Source organism: Petromyzon marinus, chromosome 55 (genome assembly GCF_048934315.1).
Source record: "Petromyzon marinus isolate PM22_M1 ecotype Great Lakes invasive population chromosome 55, UKy_Petmar_22M1.pri1.0, whole genome shotgun sequence".
Lineage (NCBI taxonomy): Eukaryota > Metazoa > Chordata > Hyperoartia > Petromyzontiformes > Petromyzontidae > Petromyzon > Petromyzon marinus.
The window spans coordinates 4,403,728-4,430,723 of NC_133721.1; the positions used below are offsets into that span (position 1 = coordinate 4,403,728).

General features: G+C 49.3%; 2 protein-coding genes across 7 annotated transcripts; one reads left to right on the forward strand and one right to left on the reverse strand.

The window, feature by feature from the left end:
• Positions 1-1,256: 1,256 nt before the first annotated feature.
• Positions 1,257-20,777, reverse strand: LOC116954518 (death effector domain-containing protein-like). 5 transcript variants are annotated; one of them, XM_076052253.1, is made up of 5 exons: positions 19,771-20,777; positions 15,292-15,971; positions 11,680-11,754; positions 4,444-4,542; positions 1,257-3,376 (listed from the first exon to the last, which is right to left on the reverse strand). In XM_076052253.1, the coding sequence occupies exons 2-5, from the start codon at positions 15,713-15,715 to the stop codon at positions 2,949-2,951; spliced, it is 1,026 nt and encodes a 341-aa protein (XP_075908368.1). In that variant the 5' UTR covers positions 15,716-15,971; positions 19,771-20,777; the 3' UTR covers positions 1,257-2,948. The 5 variants fall into 5 exon arrangements, with proteins under 5 accessions (XP_075908368.1, XP_032830980.2, XP_075908367.1 ...); XM_032975089.2 differs by having other exon boundaries at positions 15,292-15,781; positions 20,647-20,776; XM_076052252.1 differs by having other exon boundaries at positions 15,292-15,781; positions 19,771-20,775.
• MRPL40 (mitochondrial ribosomal protein L40) lies at positions 16,183-25,069 on the forward strand. 2 transcript variants are annotated; one of them, XM_076052255.1, is made up of 4 exons: positions 16,183-16,237; positions 22,005-22,082; positions 23,659-23,814; positions 24,393-25,069. In XM_076052255.1, the coding sequence occupies exons 2-4, from the start codon at positions 22,078-22,080 to the stop codon at positions 24,703-24,705; spliced, it is 474 nt and encodes a 157-aa protein (XP_075908370.1). In that variant the 5' UTR covers positions 16,183-16,237; positions 22,005-22,077; the 3' UTR covers positions 24,706-25,069. The 2 variants fall into 2 exon arrangements, with proteins under 2 accessions (XP_075908370.1, XP_032830982.1); XM_032975091.2 differs by lacking the exon at positions 16,183-16,237 and adding an exon at positions 21,130-21,354.
• Positions 25,070-26,996: the final 1,927 nt, after the last annotated feature.

Consider the following 26,996-nt stretch of genomic DNA (forward strand, 5'->3'; position numbering starts at 1 on the left):
TAATGCGGCGGGAAGCCAATCAGCGTCAAGGGGCGGTCTAATGTGGGCTTTGACGTACTCAGTAACGGGCACCCTACACAGAGATCTAGAATTGTGCAATTTCCTCCACCAATTCGTGGCGTCCACTGTTTAAGATGTTGGCACAGGACAGAGGGGAGTGGAAACAAATGACGAAATGTGCAGTGGACATCTCCGGGGGCTATCTGCCCATGCATGGATCGCGATGGTGACTCGTGGCGGCCAGGAGGGGGCAGTGTCGTGCCATGCCCGCAGGGGCACGCCCAAAGCCACGCCGTTCCCACGACTCCAGAACGACATTTGCGGATGATGGCCGGGTGGGCTCGGAGGTCAGGGCTCTGCCGAACTGGCAACGCTCTGATATCCTGCATTCAGAATCCAGACACCATACATTATTACATCGATCGCAAGTGCACCTTGGCAGTATGTCTTGGCCTGACCACAATGCCTGTTCGAGTAATCATCACATACGGAAAGTGTTTTGCACTCAATTTAACTAAAATCCAGATCTCGAATGAAATGTACGGGACATTACAGCAGTTTGAGAAAGTGCAAACTTTACTGTCTTACTGATTGTGTCCTGTTATTGCATAGGGCAGCAATACATTCGGGGGCTAAATGTACATGTTATCCATGAGGGTTGCAGGAGTGTAGTTTTGCTCTTCCTCCGTTAAAGGAGAGGAGTCTACAGCGGTTTACTCTAGGTCAATAGTTTGGGTTGCATGGCCACAATTACACTGCCGTGGGTTGTATCTTTGAGCTTCCATTCATGACGATGTTGCGCATCGACCTCTTTATGTTCTGAAAGCGGTGGCTAGTTCCATCAATGTCAAAACCACGAGGTTGAGACGTTTGGCTCTCGAATGAGGCGTTCATTCCGAACTTCCGCGTTGCTCCACTCTGCTCGCCAGCGTTCTACCGGCTCTGGGTGGGCTCCCAGAAGGGGACCCGGGGACTTGAGTCGGAGGCGAGGTGCATCGTTGAGGTCTTGATCGACGGGTGACGGATACAAAGGACATTTACATTTTTCTGGATAAGTCCTGTGAAGAAAATACTCCCCCATCCACAGCCGTTCTCCAACACACGTGGCAACACTGCTCCGAGAGCTTTGCAAATGGACTTTCAAGAGCACGATTTTTTGTTTAAACGTCCCTCTAAAATCGATCACAATCTACGAATTTATAAATTATACAGCACAAACCTGAAGACAGGTGAGAATGTCTGCAACACACAAGAGATCAATGTGCTCATATCAATCTTTATTTAAAGTAAATGCAAAGGTACCACGAAGTGCACGGTCATGGGCAGGTGTCGTCAGATGCGACGCTGCCAGGATGGAGCCGCAAACCGGAGGCCAACTGCAACCCTCCCGCGTGTGCCAGCCGACAGAAGTTAACGACTCGTCGCGCGAGAGCAGACGGGAATGAGCCAAACACGTTTTTAAAAAAATGTGTGCCGCGCAACTAGACACAAAAGTAACAACAGCACGTCTCTTTGTATGCAACCGCAAATTGTTCGACCTCGTGTACGCAAATGGCGACCATTTGTGTTGCATAGCGTGCGGTGGGCTTGTCGACTCTTCACTGCAGACGCGGTTCCCCGTCGCACCAGCGGGGTGTGAATGTCGCGTCGTTTCATTGTGGCCATGGGGCGTTGCTTGATATCCAGTCGTGATGTGTGGTTTCGTGTCTGTATGTGCACACTATTAAAGTTGGGCTCGAGATAAATATCAACAAAACAAAAGCAAAAATAACAAAGTCTTGTACAAGTTTGCTAAACAACTGAAGAGATCTTGACAGGACAACTGTAAATCACATCAGAGTTCATATACACGGTTCTCTGGAAAAACCGAACCTATTAAACGAAAGCAATGTGCAGAAAGGATTAAGTTTTTACCGAGTATATTAACTGCTATAACACAGGGATCAGGAACGTGGACAACGACGTGACATAGAAAATGCAACAGATGCTGACAAGTACACGAATGGTGACGACGGACAAGACGGACGGAAAGGGGAGCACGTGGATTAGAGGACCCACGTCAGTCGTCATCATCATATCGACCGCCGAGAGGCAAGTGAGCCTGGGCGGGGACGCGTCGCGAGAAGGGAAGACGGTCGGCGGTCGAGACTGACGATGGAGGAGCAGCCAAGGGAGGGGGGAGATGGAGCAGTAATGTGACCGGCTTGCGCGCGTTTGAAAGTGCGCCCAATTGTCCAATTACGCTTGAATTGTTCCCATGTGTTGTACGTATGCCCATGAGCCTGCGATGCGGCAAATGTTTGCCTGCGAATGCACATTTGCCTTTTGTGTTGTTTAGCGTTGCGAGTGCTCTGCAAACACACGGCTGTGTGCGCACCCGGTGATGCCCATGTGTAACGTCTGCTCATGGAAAGTCCCTCTGCTCCAATCATCGTCTCTGTAAAACACGTCTACAAAATGGATATACCATTTTACCGAAGTGACTTTTGGAGACTAACCAATGAATAGAAAGTATACCAACCATTTAATGTGTTTAACATATGTAATTAGATGCTTAGTTTTTTATAATGTTAAATATTAGGCATGTAACGATCCACCTATTAAAATCAATTCTTACACTCACAATACGTGCACCGAATCATGCGTGTAAGCATCAATTATATTTGCGTGTAAGCATCAATCGTGCAACTTATGTACAGATGTCAACGTTGAGGCTAATGGTGAGAACGACGAGACAAAAAAAACGAGAGACAATACGGATGAGAAAGTCAAAACGACACAACAAAGGACAGACGCTCTCGAAATTCAGCCACGACAATCGTCGACAGCGGCTGCGGGCGGGTTGGGTGTGGATCGTTACAAGCCCCTTTAACGATCCGTGGCGACGAGCATCGTACAGGACGGGGCAGCGGGCAAGCCAACACGGCTCACTCCCGGCGCTCGCCGCATCAGAGCCCCGCTGCTCCTGCCGCCGCCGGCGCCGCCGCCGCTTCTCCTGCCGCCGCCGCCGCCGATGGACTCGCGTTGCCCAGCAACCTCCTCCGCCCGGCCTCGTAGTCGTCCTCGTCTACGTTCACCAGCAGGCGGATGGCCTCGTGCCCCACGGCCTGCTTGAGCGAGTCAGTGATGAAGACGCCCTTGAGGGCCTCCAGAAGCGACCCGTTGAGATAGTCGCGCCAGAACGCGTCGAGGTACGTGAGGGCCGAGAACTTGATGTCGCAGATGATGGCGCCAAGGTCGCGCGACTTAAGCGTCGCGACGGCCTGCGAGAACCTCTCGAGCTGGCGCTCCAGAGGGTCGGGCTTGTTGGAGAAGACGCTCTCCTGCAACGCGGCGTCGTGGTGGCAGTACTCTGCGCGCACGCGCAAGCGAATGTCTGCCGCACACAACGCATGGAATTTCAGCGACCGTTCAAATAAAACTCGAGCAAAACAATTTTTTTTTTATTTTACCAGGTCTGGCCCCACTGAGCTACGTAGCACTTTTGCAGAAGCAACCTGGCCATCACAAATTTTAGCTCAACGAGGTGTGTTATCACGTGGAAATTTATAGCAGCAAAATAAGTGCATGATGTTGATTCTAAATGTCAAGGGAAATAGCGGAGGACTCGAATAAAAATCCACGCAACCATGGGGAGAGCATGCAAACTTCAAATATACAGCAGGCGTCAGGGTTGAAATTGAACCCACGACCTTCTGTATACCAGGCGAGGTACTTAACATACCACCGCGGCACCCCTGTGATACACACTTAATCCGATTCATGATCGGTCTCCTGGGTTAGATCCTGTGAGTATAATGTCCAATTTTAACAACCCGTGATGGGGCAAACGTGACGATTGATTTGGTTTATTAGCAAAACTGCAGCAGTGTTGAAAAGCATGTAAATATTTAGCTACGTAGGTTTCGCTGGACATTAAATCCAGCATTATCACGGTGTTGACAAAGCTCAACTTTGGTGTGAATAAGCTTCCTGATCCAGGTTCTTAAGTAGGTGCCATGTCATCATCAGCACACCATGCACGTGAATTATGAAGCATTGGTTGCGAAAGCTTGCATAGAAAATTACTCACTTAATCCCCTTTGTTATTTTCCCCAATTTTATCCACATTGTGCCCCAGGTATATCCCTTCAGATCTCCCTCATGTTGGAGAACGGCCCACGGAAGCGTATACAGAGCTACCTCTGAGATTCCTTCTTCAAAGTAACCTCTGGGTCACGCACAGTACAGGGCAGAACTTCAAACTCATTTTGCACACGAGAGGGGTTTGTCAAGTGACAGTAAAGCCAATTTTTTTTTTCTCAGAGAAGGAATTTATCCAAATTAAATGCAGAACCAAATTTGTGTGATCGCGTGTGAGTGCGTGTGTGTGCGTATGCGAGTGCGTGCGTGTACGTGTGTGAGTACGTCCGCACTCGGGAGCGCATCGTCGCTCCGACTTACCGCACGTGCGCTTCTCGGTGCCATCGGCGGCCTCTCTACCGGCTCTGCCGTGCATCTGCATCCTGGGGAACCGGCTCGTACGCCTGCGCACACGCACGCCTGGCGCCGCGGCCATCGCACAACAAACGCACCCCACCCCCGCGTCAGCCTCGCCCTCCCTCCTTAAACGCAACCCCCCTCAAAGGCCGCTAGTGCAGCGGGGTCAGAGAAATAACTTGCGAACAACCATCATCTCAAATTTTGATTTAAAGCTTTCGTGACTGCAGTAATTCATATTCTTAGTTCTTTCGGTAAAGTCACGTTGAAGGGAAACAACAAAATAATAAAATATATATAAAACAATAAAAATTCTCACGACGTTTCGACCATAACACAAACGGTCGTCTTATGCAAACCAACACACCTGAAGACGACCGTTTGTGTTATGGTCGAAACGTCGTGAGAATTTTTAGTGTTTTATATATATTTTATTATTTAGTTATTTCCCTTCAACGTGACTTTACCGAAAGAACTAAGAATATGAATATAACCATCATCTCATGAAGCACGAGGGACGATGTCAACTTTGTAGGCAACGGTTAACCGGTCATTCAACGCGGAGTGTACTTTATGCAGCACGTTATTATCACCAGTCACTACGTCGATGTAATAGAGGCAAGCCATGATGACCTGTCATCCCGATTGGAAGTTGCTGTCACTGTGGCCCACGAGGGGGAGCTGCGATCAGATTTGTTTACATTATGGGAAACCAATTTTTATCGCAGGGGATGCTGTGGCTGTTGGCGGTGACGATTGCCCTGAAGTTGCGCTGGCAGATCGCGGCCGTCAGGGTTGCGGGAGACATTCAACATCGCAAGCGGCATTCATAACGACACAGCTTCCAAGGCCCAGAATTCACACAGCGCCTGTCCGATCCACACAGCTGCTCCTCTGCAGGTTGGAGAAATTACCACAGTTTCCCATGCTGATAGGAATTCCACACTCTGCCACACATTATGGAATCTCAGTCCTTGACATAATTGATCGTTGTAGAGATTGGACTCAAATAAGGCAAAATGACTTGTAACGTAACAATAGGAGACACTTTGCCTTCAACCCGCAAGCAGCTATTTATGTTTCTGCCCAATTAAAGTGATCAAGCACGTCCGTCATTACGGACAAAAAGCACTCCCATTTGCTAATCTTCTGAGAAATCTACTACCGATCCCATTCACAATCCCATTATTTCCCAAACACGAGTTTTAATATTATGAGACCTCCTTTGCCAGAAACAAGATATAGGAATAGGTTTTACCCTTTTAACTGGCACAAAAACTGACACCTTTATTCAAGGCATCATATTTGCAATGACCACAACACAAGCAGTCAAAATGCAAACAAAAAAGACAACTCTGATAATAATATGCACTGTCCTTGAATTTGATTGGTCCACACCCGAGACAGCTTTTCTTAGAGCCTAGTCTCCATTGGTGTTGGACCAGAAGACGCCAAAAGGCGTACAACTCAAAAACAGCGCACTATCAGAGTATTGAGGGCTCGGGGTGAGCATTAACATTATGAGACCTCCTTTGCCAGAAACAAGATATAGGAATAGGTTTTACCCTTTTAACTGGCACAAAAACTGACACCTTTATTCAAGGCATCATATTTGCAATGACCACAACACAAGCAGTCAAAATGCAAACAAAAAAGACAACTCTGATAATAATATGCACTGTCCTTGAATTTGATTGGTCCACACCCGAGACAGCTTTTCTTAGAGCCTAGTCTCCATTGGTGTTGGACCAGAAGACGCCAAAAGGCGTACAACTCAAAAACAGCGCACTATCAGAGTATTGAGGGCTCGGGGTGAGCATTAACATTATGAGACCTCCTTTGCCAGAAACAAGATATAGGAATAGGTTTTACCCTTTTAACTGGCACAAAAACTGACACCTTTATTCAAGGCATCATATTTGCAATGACCACAACACAAGCAGTCAAAATGCAAACAAAAAAGACAACTCTGATAATAATATGCACTGTCCTTGAATTTGATTGGTCCACACCCGAGACAGCTTTTCTTAGAGCCTAGTCTCCATTGGTGTTGGACCAGAAGACGCCAAAAGGCGTACAACTCAAAAACAGCGCACTATCAGAGTATTGATTCCTATATCTTGTTTCTGGCAAAGGAGGTCTCATAATGTTAATGCTCACCCCGAGCCCTCAATACTCTGATAGTGCGCTGTTTTTGAGTTGTACGCCTTTTGGCGTCTTCTGGTCCAACACCAATGGAGACTAGGCTCTAAGAAAAGCTGTCTCGGGTGTGGACCAATCAAATTCAAGGACAGTGCATATTATTATCAGAGTTGTCTTTTTTGTTTGCATTTTGACTGCTTGTGTTGTGGTCATTGCAAATATGATGCCTTGAATAAAGGTGTCAGTTTTTGTGCCAGTTAAAAGGGTAAAACCTATTCCTATATCTTGTTTCTGGCAAAGGAGGTCTCATAATGTTAATGCTCACCCCGAGCCCTCAATACTCTGATAGTGCGCTGTTTTTGAGTTGTACGCCTTTTGGCGTCTTCTGGTCCAACACCAATGGAGACTAGGCTCTAAGAAAAGCTGTCTCGGGTGTGGACCAATCAAATTCAAGGACAGTGCATATTATTATCAGAGTTGTCTTTTTTGTTTGCATTTTGACTGCTTGTGTTGTGGTCATTGCAAATATGATGCCTTGAATAAAGGTGTCAGTTTTTGTGCCAGTTAAAAGGGTAAAACCTATTCCTATATCTTGTTTCTGGCAAAGGAGGTCTCATAATGTTAATGCTCACCCCGAGCCCTCAATACTCTGATAGTGCGCTGTTTTTGAGTTGTACGCCTTTTGGCGTCTTCTGGTCCAACACCAATGGAGACTAGGCTCTGAGAAAAGCTGTCTCGGGTGTGGACCAATCAAATTCAAGGACAGTGCATATTATTATCAGAGTTGTCTTTTTTGTTTGCATTTTGACTGCTTGTGTTGTGGTCATTGCAAATATGATGCCTTGAATAAAGGTGTCAGTTTTTGTGCCAGTTAAAAGGGTAAAACCTATTCCTATATCTTGTTTCTGGCAAAGGAGGTCTCATAATGTTAATGCTCACCCCGAGCCCTCAATACTCTGATAGTGCGCTGTTTTTGAGTTGTACGCCTTTTGGCGTCTTCTGGTCCAACACCAATGGAGACTAGGCTCTAAGAAAAGCTGTCTCGGGTGTGGACCAATCAAATTCAAGGACAGTGCATATTATTATCAGAGTTGTCTTTTTTGTTTGCATTTTGACTGCTTGTGTTGTGGTCATTGCAAATATGATGCCTTGAATAAAGGTGTCAGTTTTTGTGCCAGTTAAAAGGGTAAAACCTATTCCTACGAGTTTTAATGCTACGTGACATCTAGACTCGTCAGTGACAACGATCTTTTTTTTTATATGTCATTTCTCACGTGACGTACAACAGTGGAGATCCTATCGAACCTGGCTCTTGTAATAGGAATGTTGAATTTCCGTCACTGGTTCGGGGCTAGACATGAGCCCCCCCCCCCCCCCCCCCCCATTGCTTACTTGAGCAAGGAGACAACTCCTCCGACTCCGACTCCGACTCGAGGCACCACGGTGGCTATGAGATGTTAACTCACTCGTCGTGGGTTCGATCCCGACCCTGATGCCTGCTGTATATTTGGAGTTCTCTGATGCCTGCTGTATATTTGGAGTTCTCTCTCCCCGTGGTCGCGTGGATTTTTCTCCAGGTCCTCCGGTTTTTCCCTCCACATTTGGCTGCTATAGAACTCCACATAAGCCACTGCATTGTTATCATTTGTGGCCAGATCGCTCCTGAAAGAGAGCTATATAACTCAATGCGTCTCACCTGGTAAAATACAAATATTAGTTTAGTTAAGACTCAACGAAGCTCAAGCCAACCCTAAGAGGATCAGTTCATTTCTGTCTCAGTTCGCTTGAACAAGACTTGTCAATCTGAAATTATGGATTGTAAGGTTGCCTGAAACGTTAAACACTGCACTGGACATTCAATTAACAGGGTTTTTTTTTCTTACAAATTGCCCCTCAGGTTTAACTAAATTACTTCCGTGTCCAATGAGCTTCTGCAGTTTTTTGTGCACAATATGATTTAAACACTCATATTGACATCACAGGGCACCGAAAGGCGAGTGGAGGCATGTAGGGGCTTATTCATGCTGTAAGCAACCATTCGCTTGCATTGGTGCAGAGGGTATGGTTTGAGACAGCATCATTACCCATAAAAGTCCACCTGCAAGTGCATTAATATTCATAAGCATGTATCTACTTATGCCTAGGAAGCAGTGCGTTGGCCACCTTTCACAAGCTAGTTTAACATGTAGGCTTTCGCGACCCATATCATGCATAAGAGGTTTTTAAGGTTAGATTGTGTAAATGTGTCGTTAAACCCGCCTGATGAAGCTAGTTGTAATTACTGCAGAAATGTCGTACTCAGATTGTCAATGTTGTAGCTTGGTTCTCCAACACACCAGCGTGCTGTACTAGTGACTAATAGGCGTGTTCTATTTACATGACAACCCTTACTAGTTGGCTGTGTCGGGTGGTGGCGGGGTTAACGAAACATTTATATATTTACGCGATCTAACCCAAACAACCTCTTATGGATTTCACAAGCTCATTAAAATTCATGACGTGCGTTATATCATATGCTTCGTCCTGAAAATTAATACGTCCATATTTATCATTTCCAATCATTTCCTCAGGCATCAGGAGGCAGTGTGCACGCACTGAGGAGCCAAAATACGGGAACATTATTCGGAGAAAATGTTGCGTGCCACCCGTGTTCGGCTGTCTTGTTGCATCTGCCGGCCCTGTGTTTACATGGGAAATCCATATAAAAATAGCAATATTAGATTTTACAAATACAAGAGGTCAGAGGTTACCATTGGCCGAGTTATTCTCACCTACCCCGCCCCCTCACACAGCTCCACCCCCACCACGCGCCATTGGCTGAGGTGCATTTCCTGGTGCTGTCCACTGTCTGTGGTTATGAGTCTCTCTGGCGAGTGGGGAATCAATGCCACCTCGTGGTACTTTTCTTTGTCATTTCGACAACAAGGAGATGTTTTGTAAGGTTGTACGGGAAAATCCAATGCGCAAAGTGCCCGCGATCAATCAAGTGATGGGCGTTCCTCGCCACGACTGTAACGTTCTGACCCGCCCCTACTGGACGTCTGTGAAAAAGAGCTTTAGAGCTCACCGGATTCCTCCAGTATAAATAAATACGCTGATTCCGATTCTTACTACTACAGGCTTTAACAACACTGCCTGCTTTGGAGAAGCTCATTTTTTTGAATGATTCTTAGTCACCACCTAGACAATAATCAGGCGTTGATTTAACGCAAAACGAAAAAGGCAGCTCACCCCTGGACCAAAGTCAAGCAAACAAATCTATTCAAAAAAAGTTTGTCCTGCTGAAACGGATCCCTGGTCGATAGTGAGTAAAAATGCAGACATTCAATCAGTTCTGACAATAGCTGTGAATCCAGGAATTAGGCGTCTGTGTTCTGGTGGCAGAAATGATTCACACCGTATGTAGCCAACCGTGCTTATCGAAGGTGCGAAGGACAACAAACTAAACACAAAATGCAGATCGAAATAAATTAGTTTTCAACCTATATTTTCAAAGTGCTTAGCTCCAGTGGCTCTCTAATATCGAAAGAATGTTCCAGATGGCCACAAAAGCGCATTTGAAAGCGCGCGATACGGTGACGGTCTTTGTTCGATGGTTAGCTAAAAAGGGATTTGTATTGAGAATGTGAACTTTACTTGAAGAAGACAACTGCAGTTTTGGTAAAAGACCGAAGCTGACTGAGAAATGTGTCCAGGTTAGAACTACAGTGGAAAGGGCGGCCACCCTAATTGGCGGATCGTTTGGATCTGTGAAACTTAAAAACCTGCTGGGCGGGGTGAGGTGGGGCAAGTAGATAACGTGACCCCATCTGTAGGAAGCTTTAGTTGGTATCTCCTCCTATGGTGTGGTCGCACTGGGAATGTGTGGCAAAGGATTAATGTCGAGTGTTTATAACGGTGTTAAAACAGACAAGGCGATGATGGTGATTGCGTGCGGTGAAGCGGGTGGTTGCGGTAACACCCAGCTTAAGGACACCGAGGCCTCATGGTGTACAGTTTTGCAAATTTGAGAATGGAATGGCAGAAAACCAAAAAAAATATTCTCTAGGAGCCACACACCGCAGGCTGTGTGTAACGCTGCCCTGGCAAGAGTTTTAAACTTTGTTGAGTTGAAATTAAAAAAAATATTCCAATTCAAGTTGACGTGCTCTCCTGCATTTGGTGACATTACTATTCTATTTTCGTAAGGCAACATGTTCAGGAGCTAGATGCCAATGTTGAGGTCTGCTAGCCATGATGAGAGGGCTTCAGCAGAGATTTTGTGTAGTTTCCTCCTCTGTTGAAGGAGCGCAGACGATAGTGGATTACTATATGGTCCATCGTTTGTGTTGTATGGCCACAATCATATTACCATGGTTTGTCATTAATTTTCCATCTATGCAGGTGATGGGCCCGTTGATGTCCTGATGCGGTTGATGGTTACACCAGCGTCAATCAAGTGACATCTTGAAATGTGTGGCAGTGACATCACTGTGACACTACAATAAAGTGCTTGACCATGACATTAAATGATTTTTTTTAATCAACAAAGTTGCATTTGCATGCTGGTGGGCACCCCGGGACAATGCGGCTTGGGCAGGTATCTACAAAAATCTGTTCCCATTTTAAGTCAAACTCAAGGAACTGCATTGCGCATTGGCAGTGCCATTCAATGTACGAACCAGAGCAAGCCTCACAATGAACACAATCAACACAACCTTCTACAGCAGACGTATTGTACCACAAAGCAGCATCAATTGTCGGCTGAGACACATGTGCGACGTATGTAACATTTCTCCCCTACCAGTTTCAAAAGTGAACATAATTCAAGGGGTGATTCTTTAATTGCCACTATTGTGGCAAGTGTAGGCAACTACTGAGATGTGAATTGACGAATTCTGTTTTAACACAATGACCTATGCACAATTAAAAAAATATATTCTTTTACGTCACGCGCAATTTGACGAACGTGCTGTGCGGGGAAAGATTTGGCAATGTGGGTGAAGTCATGAATGTTTACACCCCTCGTTGCTTTTTTGGGTTTCGCGGTCGGTGCAGCGCGAGCTGCGAGTGCGTTACCTGCGCGAAGGTTGCGGGAGGGCGGCAGCGGAGTCACAGGCTCCTCTTCGCGCGCCTCGGCCTGCTCCAAATACACTGCATACCGCACAGAGCGCCAGGGACACACGCACCCATGCTTACAGAAGCGCGCAGCAAAGTGCGCAGAGAAGCGTGCAACGTGCGCTTACGGGGCGCTACTCAGCACACAGCTCTTCTCTTGTAGCCACACACCTAAGCTGCGAGACTTGAGAGGTCCCACATGTTGACTTGTGGCTACATCTATGACATGTAAAAGACTTTTAAAGTGACTTTCATCAACACTCCAGTGAATGTGGTGCACCTGTTGCATTTCTTTAACGTTGCCTAAAAGGCACCGTTTTTAAAATATTATTTAGTCTGTCCACCCCCCCCCCCAGCCAATTTATTACAACTGTGCTATCAGCATCATGTCATGAGGTGAAGAATCCCTTCGCAACATCTCACAAGTGAACCAGATGTGTTGTGTTTAACTGAAAGGACAGTTTGTGCTAACATCGGGTTGATCTTGTCAAAAAAACCATGATGCTTCGTGCTTTGGTCTTATCGTCCGTTTTTGTTCAAGTATCTTGTATGCTCTTTAAGACATAACAGACGATGAACTCTCCAGTAGAGATGCCACCAAGCATCTCCAAAATCACCCACAAGAACAACATTGTCACAAATCTGTAAAGTCTGTTGACTCCGTAACAAGACATTGTGTGGCGTCCCCCCTTCACTACTTCCACCACATAACATCCATTTCACTTCAGGTGGAATGGTGGGTGGATAAATGGTGTAGCCATTCAAATTGCTGCGTGGACATCCGTGCACCACTGATGCAACTGCCGTGCCAGGGAATCTGGCTTGCAAGTCCAGTGGTCTAAACCATTCTCATCATGTCTGTCTTCTGGTTATAGTTTGGAGATGGGTTTGTGGCTCAAAGGCGCGGGGGGGGGGGGCTAACGCCGGGTCATAGAGCAAGGCCGCATATCTGAAATTCCGAGTCCGGATCTGTGCTTCACAACCGCCCATGATTAAACCACATTTTCCATTGTACCAACGACTGCGCAAAATGCAACAAAATGACGTTTAGATTTTTTTTCACTTAATTCCACCTTTTCAAAATTCACAAGTTATTGAGCAGAGGCCAAAAGGCCCACAATATCAGGTGGCCAGCAATAAACGGCACGATCAAAATTGTAATAAGAGCTGTTTCTTGAATTGACAAAGTTATAACAAATTTTAAGAAGATAGACAAAGCGAGGGAATTTGGAGGTGCAGCAGTACAAGGTAAGATGCATAAAGAGAAGCGTTGTGACTTGCAGTGTGGTAGTTGAACACAGCAGAGACAAAATATAACAAAACAGTCCTCGAAATGTGTGGAAGAATCAAAGTTCACGGACACGATAATCACGGCAGCAATAGAGGAGTGATAAGGAGGCGAATGACTTTGCTGGTGAGCCAAGGGACTGCAGGGAATAAGTGGGTGCTGGATAATCCAAAATGTTTTTTATGAAGGAAAAAAAACATTGTTTTTCATTTGATTGCACCTGCAAAATGTTGAAGCTATCATTATCTACCGGTTGTTGACTACTGTGATGCTGCGTACAGATCAACTACTCGTGAAAAAAATTACAGACTAAACCCACTTTATCATTCCGCTCTTCGATTTGCACGAGATGTTACCATACAGGACCCACCATTGCGACTTCTACTTAGAATCCACTTCCACGTCACTTGATGCGAGAAGAAGTCTACATTGGGCCATGTTCATCCATAAAATCCTTCAATGGCAAATCTCTTTGGTTCTTTCAGGAAGGTCACGTAGTTAGTGGCAAATCTACACTATACTTCGCTAATTCATGAACCCAAATGTCAAAGCCAAGAAACCTAAGACGTCCATCTAATTGTATTTTTAAATATCCCTAGACCAAGAATTGGAATAGGTGAAGGAGCCTTTGCCATTAAAGCACAAACATTTGGAAACAGCAACCCTATTTCCTCCCTTAACATCGTAAATATTACTTCATGCAATATTCCGAAGCAGAAGATTAGCGCTGGGTGATTTGTAACCTTGATGCTTGCCGTGTATCGATAGTTCAATTGTAATTTGCTATTTTATTGTGGGACTACTGCTGTGTTGTCTTGGTGTGCTTTGGGACTGTTTTTATAAAGTTTTGCTGCCTTGCTCGAAGCTTGCATTTAGTGTTGAAAAAGCAGCAGGTTTTGCCTGGTAGGATCGGGATGGATTAGTTGTATGTGTTTGGGTTATTTGTTTACTTTCTTGAACTTTGCACTCCTATCGTGATTATGTATTGTTTGTTGTTGTAACGTTCTTACCCACCCCTACTGGACATCTGTGAAAAAGAGCGTTATAGAGCTCATCGGATTCCTCCAGTATAAATACATATTCTGATTCTGATATTGTACTTGTGCGATTTTTATTTGCACACTTTATTTTTAGTTACTTGTTTTTCGTGATGGACGTCTTAGGTTGACATTTTCTCCATTTTGCACTGTTATTGTTCGTTTTGTCTTGCTTGCTGTTGTAACTCGCTGACCCCGTGCCCCTACTGGACATCTGTGAAAAAGAGCTTCATAACTTATCGGATTTCTGCAGTTCAAAATAAGTCACCCTGACAGCTTCACGTTGAATTCTATCAAGTGAGGGTCAGGGTAAGATCTGGATTGCTCCACCCCAGACACCTCCCGTGTCCCCCGCGTTTCTCCCCGACTGTCACCACCCTCACGGTGTCCCGGTATAGCCTCCACCATGTCGGTTGTGTCCTCCACTCTGGCCAATATCTCCCGTGTCCCCTTGTCACCATTCCTTTGTACTTCCTCTTCCACACAATGGCCGTGTGTATTCTGCACCCTGGTGGTACCTGTGTGTGTGTCCCATGCCACGTCTAACCACATCGATCCATGTCCCCCCCACACACCTTCGTCACGTCACCTGTCCCCATGTCCTCCTGTCCCGCTCTCCACACGCCTGTCCCCATGTGTACTCCATCATCATCACCATGCCCCGGCTGCTCCATGTTCACTCACCCCACGTCTTTGTATCCCCGACTCGCCTCAGCCCGTGTCCCCCCATATCCCCCATGTCCCCCCATATCCCCCATGTCCCCCCACGTCCCCCATGTCTCCGTGTCCCCCCCACGTCCCCGTGTCCCCCCCACGTCCCCCAGGTCTCCACGACCCCCAGGTCTCCGTGTCCCCCCACGTCCCCCACGTCCCCGTGTGTCTCCACGTCCCCCAGGTCTCCGTGTCCCCCCCACGTCCCCGTGTCCCCCCCACGTCCCCGTGTGTCTCCACGTCCCCGTGTGTCTCCACGTCCCCGTGTGTCTCCACGTCCCCCAGGTCTCCGTGTCCCCCCACGTCCCCGTGTGTCTCCACGTCCCCGTGTTCCCCACGTCCCCGTGTCTCCACGTCCCCCAGGTCTCCGTGTCCCCCCACATCCCCGTGTGTCTCCACGTCCCCGTGTGTCTCCACGTCCCCGTGTGTCCCCCACGTCCCCGTGTCCCCCACGTCCCCGTGTGTCTCCACGTCCCCGTGTGTCTCCACGTCCCCATGCACCCCCCCCCCCGCCATGTCCCCGTGCAGGCCCCATACCCTGCGCGCTCGCCCCGTATGAGCCCCCCGCGGCTCTGTGCGCCAGGTCGAGTCTGTTGGCGGCACGCAGAATCCTCCTGAGGGCGCGGGGCTCCCCCTCGCCCAGACGCCCGGCCCGGGCCAGCGCCAACAGCGCCTCCTCGCCGCTCCAGCTGCCGCCGCCGCCGCCGTTGCTGCCCGGGTCCCCCCAGCAGCAGCGGCCGCCGTCGTCTCCGCCGGCGGGGCCAGCCCCCAGGTCGGCGGGGAAGCGCTCCCGGAGGGCCGCCACGTCCTGCCGGGACAGGCGGCCTCCCAGGGAGCGCAGCGAGCCCAGCGGCGAGCAGAGGCCGAGGCGGCGCGCAGACGACTCCTCGGGCCACGGGGTGGGCGACGAGGCGGAGGAGGTGGTGGTGGTTGTTGACGATGAGGAGGAGGCCGAGGCCATCTTCTGCGAGGAGGACGCGGGTCCCGGACTTCCTCGGGGCAGTCGGGGGACGGGCGGGGGAGGAAGCTGACGAGGAGCGGGCGGAGGAGGAGGGGAATGAGACGAAGAGATAATGAGGCGGTGGACGAGGGGATAAAGAAGAGCGAGTTGATGAGCGAGCAGGGGGAGATGTAAAGAGATGCGACGATATGAGGAGTGACGAGGGGGTAAGGGGGGGGATGACGTGGAGAGACGACAGCTGAGGGAGGTGCGAGGCCTGGCAAGGAGAGGGAGGAGGAGGAGGAGATGGGAAGTAGCGGTGTGGGGCAGCAGGAAGGGGCGCTTGTGTGGAGTCGCGAGCCGGCTCCGTGTGGCAACGAGAGTGTTGTTGTTGTTGTTGGGGTGTTGTTGTTGGGGTGTTGTCACTGCTTGTGCCAGTTACTGTGCCGCTTGTGTTTGTGTCATTGTTAGTTGTGCTCTGCTCGCTAACAACACTTGCCCCAACAGTCCGTTACGGCGATACGGAGGATCGTCGTCGTCTTTGTGAGTTACTGTGTGGGTTGTTGGTGTGTCGGTTGTTGGTGTGTGGGTTGTTGGTGTGTGGGTTGTGAGTGACTGTGTTGTTAGCAATGTGCACATAACCTGGCACAAGCGTCGTAGTGACGTCACCGCCACTTAGTGGCGAATGGCGGTTGTTGTTGTGTGAGTTACTGTGTGTGTGTTACTGTGGTGTGTGTGTGTTACTGTGTGGTGTGTTACTGTGTGGTGTGTTACTGTGTGGTGTGTGTGTTACTGTGTGGTGTGTGTGTGTTACTGTGTGGTGTGTTACTGTGTGGTGTGTTACTGTGTGGTGTGTTACTGTGTGGTGTGTTACTGTGTGGTGTGTGTGTTACTGTGTGGTGTGTGTTACTGTGTGGTGTGAGTTACTGTGTGGTGTGTGTTACTGTGTGGTGTGTGTGAGTTACTGTGGTGTGTGTGAGTTACTGTGTGGTGTGTGAGTTACTGTGTGGTGTGTGTTACTATGTGGTGTGTGTGTTACTGTGTGGTGTGTGTTACTGTGTGGTGTGTGTGTGTTACTATGTGGTGTGAGTTACTGTGGTGTGTGAGTTACTGTGTGGTGTGTGTGAGTTACTGTGTGGTGTGTGTTACTGTGTGGTGTGTGAGTTACTGTGTGGTGTGTGTGTTACTGTGTGGTGTGTGAGTTACTGTGTGGTGTGTGTGAGTTACTGTGTGGTGTGTGTTACTGTGTGGTGTGTGTGTGTGTTACTGTGTAGTGTGTGTGTTACTGTGTGGTGTGTGTGAGTTACTGTGTGGTGTGTGTGTTACTGTGTGTGTTACTGTGTGGTGTGTAAGTTACTGTGTGGTGTGTGTGAGTTACTGTGTGGTGTGTGTGAGTTACTGTGTGGTGTGCGAGTTACTGTGTGGTGTGTGTGTGTTACTGTGTGTGAGTTACTGTGTGGTGTGTGTGAGTTACTGTGTGGTGTGTGTGAGTTACTGTGGTGTGTGAGTTACTGTGTGGTGTGTGTGTTACTGTGTGGTGTGTTGCTGTGTGGTGTGTTACTGTGTGGTGTGTTACTGTGTGGTGTGTGAGTTACTGTGTGGTGTGTGCGAGTTACTGTGTGGTGTGTGCGAGTTACTGTGTGGTGTGTGAGTTACTGTGTGGTGTGTGTGAGTTACTGTGTGGTGTGTGTGAGTTACTGTGTGGTGTGTGTGAGTTACTGTGTGGTGTGTGTTACTGTGTGGTGTGTGAGTTACCGTGTGGTGTGTGTGTGTTACTGTGCGAGTTACTGTGGGGTGTGTGTGAGTTACTGTGGTGTGTGTGAGTTACTGTGTGGTGTGTGAGTTACTGTGTGGTGTGTGTGTTACTGTGTGGTGTGTTACTGTGTGGTGTGTTACTGTGTGGTGTGTGTGAGTTACTGTGTGGTGTGTGTGAGTTACTGTGTGGTGTGTCTGAGTTACTGTGTGGTGTGTGCGAGTTACTGTGTGGTGTGTGTGAGTTACTGTGTGGTGTGTGTGAGTTACTGTGTGGTGTGTGTGAGTTACTGTGTGGTGTGTGTGTTACTCTGTGGTGTGTGTGAGTTACTGTGGTGTGTGTGTTACTGTGTGGTGTGTGAGTTATTGTGTGGTGTGTGTTACTGTGTGGTGTGTGTGTGTTGGTGTGTGTGTGTTACTGTGTGGTGTGTGTGTGTTACTGTGTGGTGTGTGTGAGTTACTGTGTGGTGTTTGTGTTACTGTGTGTGAGTTACTGTGTGGTGTGTGTGAGTTACTGTGGTGTGTGTGAGTTACTGTGTGGTGTGTGAGAGTTACTGTGTGGTGCGTGTGTTACTTTGTGGTGTGTGTGTGTTACTGTGTGGTGTGTGTGTGTTACTGTGTGGTGTGTGTGAGTTACTGTGTGGTGTGTGTTACTGTGTGGCGTGTGTGTTACTGTGTGGTGTGTGTGTGTTACTGTGTGGTGTGTGTTACTGTGTGGCGTGTGTGTTACTGTGTGGTGTGTGTGTTACCGTGTGGTGTGTGTGTTACCGTGTGGTGTGTGTTACCGTGTGGTGTGTGTGAGTTACTGTGTGTGAGTTACTGTGTGGTGTGTGTGAGTTACTGTGGTGTGTGAGTTACTGTGTGGTGTGTGTGAGTTACTGTGGTGTGTGAGTTACTGTGTGGTGTGTGTGTGTTACTGTGTGTGAGTTACTGTGTGGTGTGTGTTACTGTGTGGTGTGTGTGAGTTACTGTGTGGTGTGTGTGAGTTACTGTGTGGTGTGTGTGAGTTACTGTGGTGTGTGTGAGGTACTGTGTGGTGTATGTGAGTTACTGTGTGGTGTGCGAGTTACTGTGTGTTGTGTTACTGTGTGGTGTGTGAGTTATTGTGGTGTGTTACTGTGTGGTGGTGTGTGATTTACTGTGGTGTGTGAGTGTTTGTGGTGTGTCGTGTAAGATGTGTAGTATATTGCTTGCGGGATGTAGTGTCGTCTGCGAAGATTGTGTAATTTCGAATATCGTGTCGAGTACTTGTGTCGTGTTATGTCACGTATCTACTGTCGTATGTGAAGTTTATTTTTGTGTGATACTCTACAGTGTGTGAAGGTATGAGAGTTGTCTCGTTTTGCAGTGTGTATGCTGTGCTGTGTAGTGCCTGCCAGGCTATTTATCTGTATTTGGGGTGTAGGATATATGTATGAATAGTTTGTGTCAGCAGTTTTTATTCTAAGCATGTACGTGTAGCATTTACTGCGTATACCGCACGTGTGCACCCAATGTATGCAGTGGTTGATTTACCGAAATATAACTGCGGGGTCCAATACATTGGGGACGTTAAAGACCGCGCGACGTCATTGCTGTGGCGGCTGCCAAAAAGTCCCAGAATTCTTCTAAAATGCCACCGCTAATTACTCAATTGCGAGGAATGATTGCACGGCGCCACTGCTGGCCCACAAATATCCCAGGCAACTCTTGACAAAAGGGGACCTTCACTCCATCCTCGTCTCGTGAATTCTCCTCACCTGGTGAAAAAAAAACCCCTTCTAAACTTACTCTCAATATGCGGTGTGCGTCGTACGTTTATGCGAGTGTATGCAAGTGCATGCCACGTATTTGGTATGTGTCTGTGTATATAGTATTTAGAATTACTTTAACTTAGAGGCTGTACTGTGCAATCTGTGTATAGTATGTGCATAGTTTGTGTGTAATGGCGTTCTTAGTTTACAGTGTGTGTAATACACACTGGTTGAATGCCTCGTGTGTGCAGTGTATTATACGTATAGTGTACTGTGTGTGTAGTATGAGAGAGAGTAATGTAAGATCCTAAATATTCGGAAGATATTGTGTAGTAAGTGTACGGATATGTGTATTATAGAATGTATAGATAATGCCTTGTGTGTGCACGATGAGTGTATTAAGAGTGTGAGGTGAATTGTATAAAGTGCATCTGTGTAGTATGTATGGCATGTGTGTAATATAGATTTGTGTACATGTAGAATACCTCCTGCGTGTGTAATGTAATGTACAGTGGGGTGATTGTGTATGGTGTACAGTGCGTGGTGCTTGAGTGGTGTGTATAGTGTCGTGTGTAATGTCGACTAGATTACCTTGTGTGATTGAAGGTCCGTGGTGTGTATTGTGGTACTTGAGGACTGAGGTTGCGTGGTGTGTATTGCGTGGCGTGTATTGTGTGGTGCTTGAGTCGTGTATAGTGTGTAATGTTGTGTAATGTAGACTGTGGACTACCTCGTGTGATTGAGGGCGAGTGGAGCGTATTGTGTGCAGTGCTTGAGCAGTGTGTGTAGTAGTATAGAGACGGTGTGCGCGCGCGGGGTCAGTGTGATGAGGGGAGTTGAGTGTGATGAGGGTGAGTGTGCTCAGGGTGAATGAGGGCGAGTGTGGTGAGTGAGTGGGTGAGGGTGAGTGTGGTGAGTGTGCTCCGGGCGAGTGTGGTGAGTGAGTGGGTGAGGGCGAGTGTGGTGAGTGTGCTCCGGGCGAGTGTGGTGAGTGAGTGGGTGAGGGTGAGTGTGGGCGAGTGTGGTGAGTGAGTGGGTGAGGGTGAGTGTGGGCGAGTGTGGTGAGTGTGCTCCGGGCGAGTGAGGGTGAATGTGGGCGTGAGTGGGTGAGGGTGAGTGGGCGAGTGTAGTGAGTGTGCACCGGGCGAGTGAGGTGAGTGAGGGTGAGTGAGGGCGAGTGTGGTGAGTGTGCTCCGGGCGAGTGTGGTGAGTGAGGGTGAGTGTGGTGAGTGAGGATGAGTGTGGTGAGTGAGGATGAGTGTGGTGAGTGAGGATGAGTGTGGGTGAGTGAGGATGAGTGTGCTCCGGGCGAGTGTGGTGAGTGAGGGTGAGTGAGGGCGAGTGAGGTGAGTGAGGGTGAGTGAATGTGGTGAGTGAGGATGAGTGTGGGTGAGTGAGGATGAGTGTGCTCCGGGCGAGTGTGGTGAGTGAGGGTGGACACGCGAGCTCGCTCTCGGCTCTGTTTACTCGGCACGTGCCGGCGCTTCCGCTCGCCCCGTGACGTCACTGCCGGTTATTTAATCGTGACGTCACGCGGCGCTCCCAATATTATTTCGTGTGGTGACGTCACTGCTTTCATCCGGGCTCTCGCGGCGAGTCCCGCGATGAAGCGCGCGGAAAAACGTCACATCCGGGTGACGTTGACAAATGGTTGCTGACGCGTGACGTCACTACCGCCCCTTGGCAACGGCGTCACTGGCCTGTCTCCGGCCTAAGTGACGTCATCAGGACGTGCGCACTCGTAGTCACGTGACTCGCTGACGCGTGATGTCACTGTCGTTTGGCGAAGGCGTCACTGGCCTGCCTCCGGCGTGAGCGACGTCATCTGTACGCGCGCACTCGTAGTCACATGACTCGCTGACGCGTGACGTCACTGCCGCCTCTTGGCGAAGGCGTCATTAGCCTGCCTCCGGGCGTGAGTAACGTCATCGGAATGCGCGCACTCGTAGTCACGTGACTCGTGAAGCGCGAGCGGCTCGCGCGCGGTTTGACCTCGAGCAGCCCCACGTGAGCCTAAGGAGCTCTACGTGACCCCGAGCAGCCCCACGTGACCCCGAGCAGCCCCACGTGAGCCCCGAGCAGCCCCGACGTGACCCCGGCGGGCATGGCGGTCGCGTGGAGCTGCGCGTCCCGGCTGCTGCGGGGAGCCTCGCGCCTCCTCCACCTTCACCCCGCGTGAGACGAGACGCGGACGGGCGTGACAGGAGGCCGGCCCACACGGCCCTCTGGCCAGGGTCACAGCTGGGTTCAGAACATATCTCGAATCAGACCCTGGGTTTCCTACAGCCCTGGGTTCAGAACAGCTGGGTTCGGATGAGCCTTAATTTCTGAACAGCCGGGTTCGGATCAGCCCTGGGTTCAGAACTGGGCTCGGATCAGGCCTGTCCTGAGCAGCACCCTTGTACAGCTACTACTAAAATGATGTCTGATTACACGGAGCTGGGCATTACACAGTTCTGCTGCCAATGCACGTGTTGTCTTAACGGGCCGCTGTTGCCGATAGAGATGCAAGTCGTGTTGTTATTCAATGCACCGAGTCTGGCCGTTGATTATTCTCATCCACACATCAGTCCATGATTATCGGTGATGCAGTGAAGTCACCTGACCGATTCATAATAATGCAGTTATTGGGCCACAGAAAATAGAGAGGGAGAATTGATTCAAAAGTCAAGTGTCCACTCAAAGGAGCATGGGGCGGTGCTCACGTTAATTGGCAGCCCTGAGCTAATACGATATAATTCCACATTCCTATGGCGGGGGCAAATACTGAAATGGCTGTTTAACACCATTACCCGTGTGTGTGCTTGTGAAATCTGTGCCACCAGGCCTGGCTGTGCCACGCTGCACACAGCAGAGCAGCGGCCCGGCCTCTTGGCGTTGGTCAGCGCGGCCCTGCCTATGCGGTGAGTCACTGAACAGCTCGCCGAGAGCAAACTAACATCATGACAACATGCATATATACACCCAGAGGAGCAACCGCACTAACTCGAAAGCTCAAGGTGGGGCGACTTTGACTCTTCACAGTGCTGAACGTATTACCAGCTACGTACAGATTTGCCCTGTCCCCAATTTTCTTCCAGACTATGTTCATGTTGTGATGTCATGGGGCAACGAATCCGTTCCGATCTCTTGGAGAGCAGAACACAGCCCTTTGTGTTCGAGAACCAGCCCACAGAAGCGGATGTCATAGAGCTACCTCTTGAGGTCCCTTCAAGTGACATCTGATCCACAACACGAGCGGCACCACTCGCCCACCCATCCTGCTGCAGAGTTACGTTCATTGCATGATGGCCAAACTGATATTTTTACTTCTCAGAGTTTGGGAATTTTGTCAATTTAAGTGCAGAACCAAATTTAATTGGATGCTTTTTGTGCAGTCATTGGTACCAGGCTGAGACCGTCAACTTCACTCAACTTGACAACCTAGTTTTATTCACAGACAGTTGGCTTGATATGAACCCACGACCTCACTGGTACCAGCTGAGCACAGAACCTCTGAGCCGCCCAGTCACCCCGTTTGCCAGCTATTCCTGATGCCGTGCCACTGTGCTGTCTGCCACGTGAGGGCAAAGTCTGTTGCCAGTTAAGGGCCCCTCGCTGCATTGTGATGATAAAAAAAATTGTTGAAAACAAGGTAAATAGTCACAACATGTTACCTTTGGCCCTGATCTCAGAAGTTAAGCAGGATTTTCCGCCTGGTTTTGTGTTTGGATAGGAGACTTCCCCTAACACCGCCTGTTGTAGATAAGGAAGTGCGGGATGGCCAGGAGATGGCAGCACTGCGTTTGGGTTGCAAATACAGATTGTGCAGATGTTTATAGACATTGGGTAGGTAGCTCTGTGTATGGTAGGTTATGTACACCGACTAGAAACTCTCACTGATCGGTGTTGCGAGGCATGTGGTCAAATAACCTCTGAGAATGAATGACAATGCACAGGGAGGATGTCATGTCGGGGGAATGAAGGGGCATTGTTGCAGTTATTGGTAAGGGCGAGGCAAAGTGTCTGCCTGCTCAAACGAACAATTGGGTGGTGTTTATCATCAATGTTGGGCGTGAGTGGTGGAAAGTCCACATCCCATGGTCACTGGACATCATCATCTGTAATAAATTCACTGCTAGATGGTAAAAGATTGCTGTTTGAGAAATTACTTAAATTCACTATATTCAGCCATAAAATGTGTACCTGGTGGGATGTGTAAAGTCGCGGTCGTGGTGCTAGCCACCCCACCCTTCATGGGCCGGGAAGCTAAAACACAGCAAGTTGGCGCAGTAGGGGGCACAGGTGGTGCATTTTCCAGTCACCCCATGGCATCCGAGTCTGTCCTGTGACCTACCAGCGGGCGTTCGACATGTCACCAGGCCTTAAAATGCACATAGCCTGGCACAAGCGCCGTGATGTCACCCCCACTCAGTGCGAATGGCGGTTGTTGTTGCTGTACGCGTGTGTGTCTGTGTGTCCATGTTTGCGTCTGTGCAGGGCAGAACCAAAGAAGAAGAAGAAAGCTGACCCGAGACGAGAGCAGCTAGTCAAGGAGCGACTCAAAAAGAAGCTGAAGCGCATGGAGAAGGTCCCAGCCGAGCTGATCCCAGTGATGGACTTTGTAACCCCGAGCAAGTACCTGGACGAGACGAGGTGCTTCCCGTGTACAAACTGTAGAGTGTGTACGACGTGTCAACGACGCATGGAGGATGTCCGACAGCCTCACATTGAATCTGTTTCCAATGAACGTTTTTGCTTTGAATATGTGCGGTTTGAGTAAAATGTTTGAAGTGGTGAGTGCTGATTAAGTGTGGGGAGTACTGATGTGGCATGATCGCACGATTGGGAACGTGAAATCCAAACTATGGACCATGTATTAAACTACTATAGTCTGTGCTGCTTCAACATGAAAAAAAGAGCAAAATGACGCAAATTCACTCTGCCGTAGCCCTCTCGTGGTGGCCAGCAGCAGATCTCAACACTGGCAGCTGGCTCTTGAAGAACATTGCTTCCATACGCAGGAATATTATAATATTGATGTGAGTGCGAATGGTGAGTTATAATGGTGAGTGGTTTGGTGAGTGGTGGTGAGCGGTCTGTGGTGAGTGCTAACGGAGAGTGGTGTGTGGCGAGCGGTGGTGAGTGCTAACGGTGAGAGTTGTGTGGTGGCGAGCGCGAATGGTCAGCGGTGTGTGGTGAGCACTAAAGGCGAATCGGTGTGCGCGCCGCAGGCGGCGAGAGAATCCGAGCCTGAGCCCCGAGGAGACGGAGCGCCGGACGCTACTTGGGAAGGCGTGGTCGCGCTACAAGGCGGCGCAGCACCGCGCCGAGATGGCACAGATCGCGCGCGTGCGCGAGAGCCAGCGGCGAGCGCTGCTCGAGCTGCAGCTCGAGTCGCCGCGGCTCTACGAAGCAGCGGTGGCGCGTGACCCTGCGCTGTTCCCCCTGCACCGCGATGGGCCCGCGTACACCCCAGCCATCCCCGGGTACATGGCGCCCGACGGGAAATACGTGGACACCACGCCACGTTACGTGCAGATGTGAACCCCGCCACCAGCGCAGTCGCGTAACTGGAGGCTGGCGGGTGATGCCACCCGCCCCCCCCCCCACACTGTGAGCGGCACACGCACTCATTATTGTTAGGTTTTTTTGGGTTGAATCGCGTAGATATGTGTCGTTAAACCCGCCACTACCCGACACAGCCAATTAGTAAGGTTTGTCACGTAAACAAAACCTGCCAATTAGTTACGAGTTCAGCACACCGGTGTGTTGGAGAGTAAACCCACAACATTTACATTTTGAGTACGACGTTTCACCGGTAATTACAACCAGCCTCATCAGATGTGTTAAAACTCATTACTGTGTGCCGGTGCAATTCTCTTGTTTTAAATATATTGTTGTGTATGTATTCGGAGACTCGTGCGTCTTATTTCTGAAGTTAATATTTGTAGACATGCATATTTAATTTATTACTATTGGTGTAATGATACATCGAACAATATAAAATACTCAACACGTTCGTCAACAACACTGCCACCAAAGGAAATATACAACCAGTGACGTTTTGATAAATGGCCCTTTCACAGCACGTTCCGTGGAGACAGGATGTCACAAATTACATATTCAACACGGTCACAGGTGCAGACTAAAGAGTCCCAGATCAGCCTGATAAAATTAATCATTTAAAGTTTTCTTTCCAATAGTTTGAAAATTGTGAAATGACCACAACATGGGTGACACGATATGTGCATGCCTTCTGTGTCCGTCTGTGTGACGGGGAGGGAGGGCATGATAACTCTTGTGAAGCTCAATATGAACAAATACTTATTGTTGATAATCGGGACTCGCCCGATTGAAAATCAAGTCAGAATGATGGAGTGAAAAATGGCAGCCTTCACGCGGCCCACTGTTCATTGAGAAATCAACGACGAATCCTATCAATGTGGCGATCAAACATCGATCTTCTAGTCTCCAGAGCATCAACACAAGCCATGCCAACATCCCTCTTCAGGGCCTGTTGAAACCAGATAGGCCTTGCATGAGGATCCTCCAACTGATATTGAGGGACTCCTGGAGCAAAGTGCGAGGATCTCGCGAACATAATGAATTCCCATAACAATGATGTCCTGATACTCCAAGAAACCCACGTCTTGGGTGCCCTACATTCCAGTCGCTACCATCCATGTGTAGGGACAGTGCGGGGATAGAGACAGTGCGTTTGTGGAAACAGTGCAGGTGCAGGGACAGTACGTGGCCCAGTGGCCACGTGGGGTAATCGCAGAAGGAGAATCATCTGAAAATTTTGGGAATGGGCTAGAAGGTTTGAGAAAGAGGGCGTGGCCGGGGGCAGAGTATGGGCCACACCAGGAATAAAAGGAAGCGAGAAGCAAGGGTCGGGGCTGCCGTGGGATTGGGGTCGACTGTCTTCACACCGTCGCTGTCTTCACGCCGTCGCTGTCTTCGGGCCGTCGCTGTCGTGGCATCGACGCTGCTTGCGTGCCATCCCTGGCCTCAAGTTACCTGTGCATTATCCCTTGCCCAAGTGATCTTTGCGTTATCCATATTCAAGTTGAAGTTACCTACGCGAAGCGCCCTAAATAATAAATAAATGAATGATGCCTGCGCAAATTGGGTTGTCCGAGAGTCACTACAACTGGTGTTAAAAGTATGTCACGGTATTCAAGGAAGAAAAACCCACCTGCATCGACCTCGGACAAAGCCGAAGACGGTGATTGAGCCCCTGGGTGCAGCGGAAGTGGCGGTAGAGGCGGAGGAGGAAGGGGCTGCTGGCCAGCAGCCACGGGCCGTGGAGGGGTAGCGAGAGGTGGCGGGGAAGCTCGACCTGCTCCTTGCGCAGCTCTGCCTGCTGCACGCGGCGGGGCCCCGTGTAGGAGACGGGGCGGACGGCGACCGCCGTCGTTTGTGTAGCGGAGCCCGCGTGATCGACGGCCGCCATTCCCCACGAAATTAACGGCCGCCATTTCCCTCGCGGGGGAGAGGACGCGGTCAATGGCCGCGATTTCGCCACCGATCCCCAGGTGGCTGCGGTGTCAACTTCGTTCTCAATGGCGCATGAAGTAGTAACGGGCCGACCAAGAAGGCTGCCTCCCGTCAGGGAGTTCATGGCAGCGGGAGGCAATTGGGCCGCATTCATCCGTCGTTTCGAGGCGGCTTTCTCGTCCATCGCATGGACAGAAGACGAGGCTGTGCGGGCCTTACCAACGGCCCTCGATGACGACACTCTTGCAAGATTTTGGACCATCCCACCAGAGAAGCGGGCCACTCTTATGGAGAGATGGCGGCCGTTTTTTATTCTCCATCCAACGCGCGGAGGA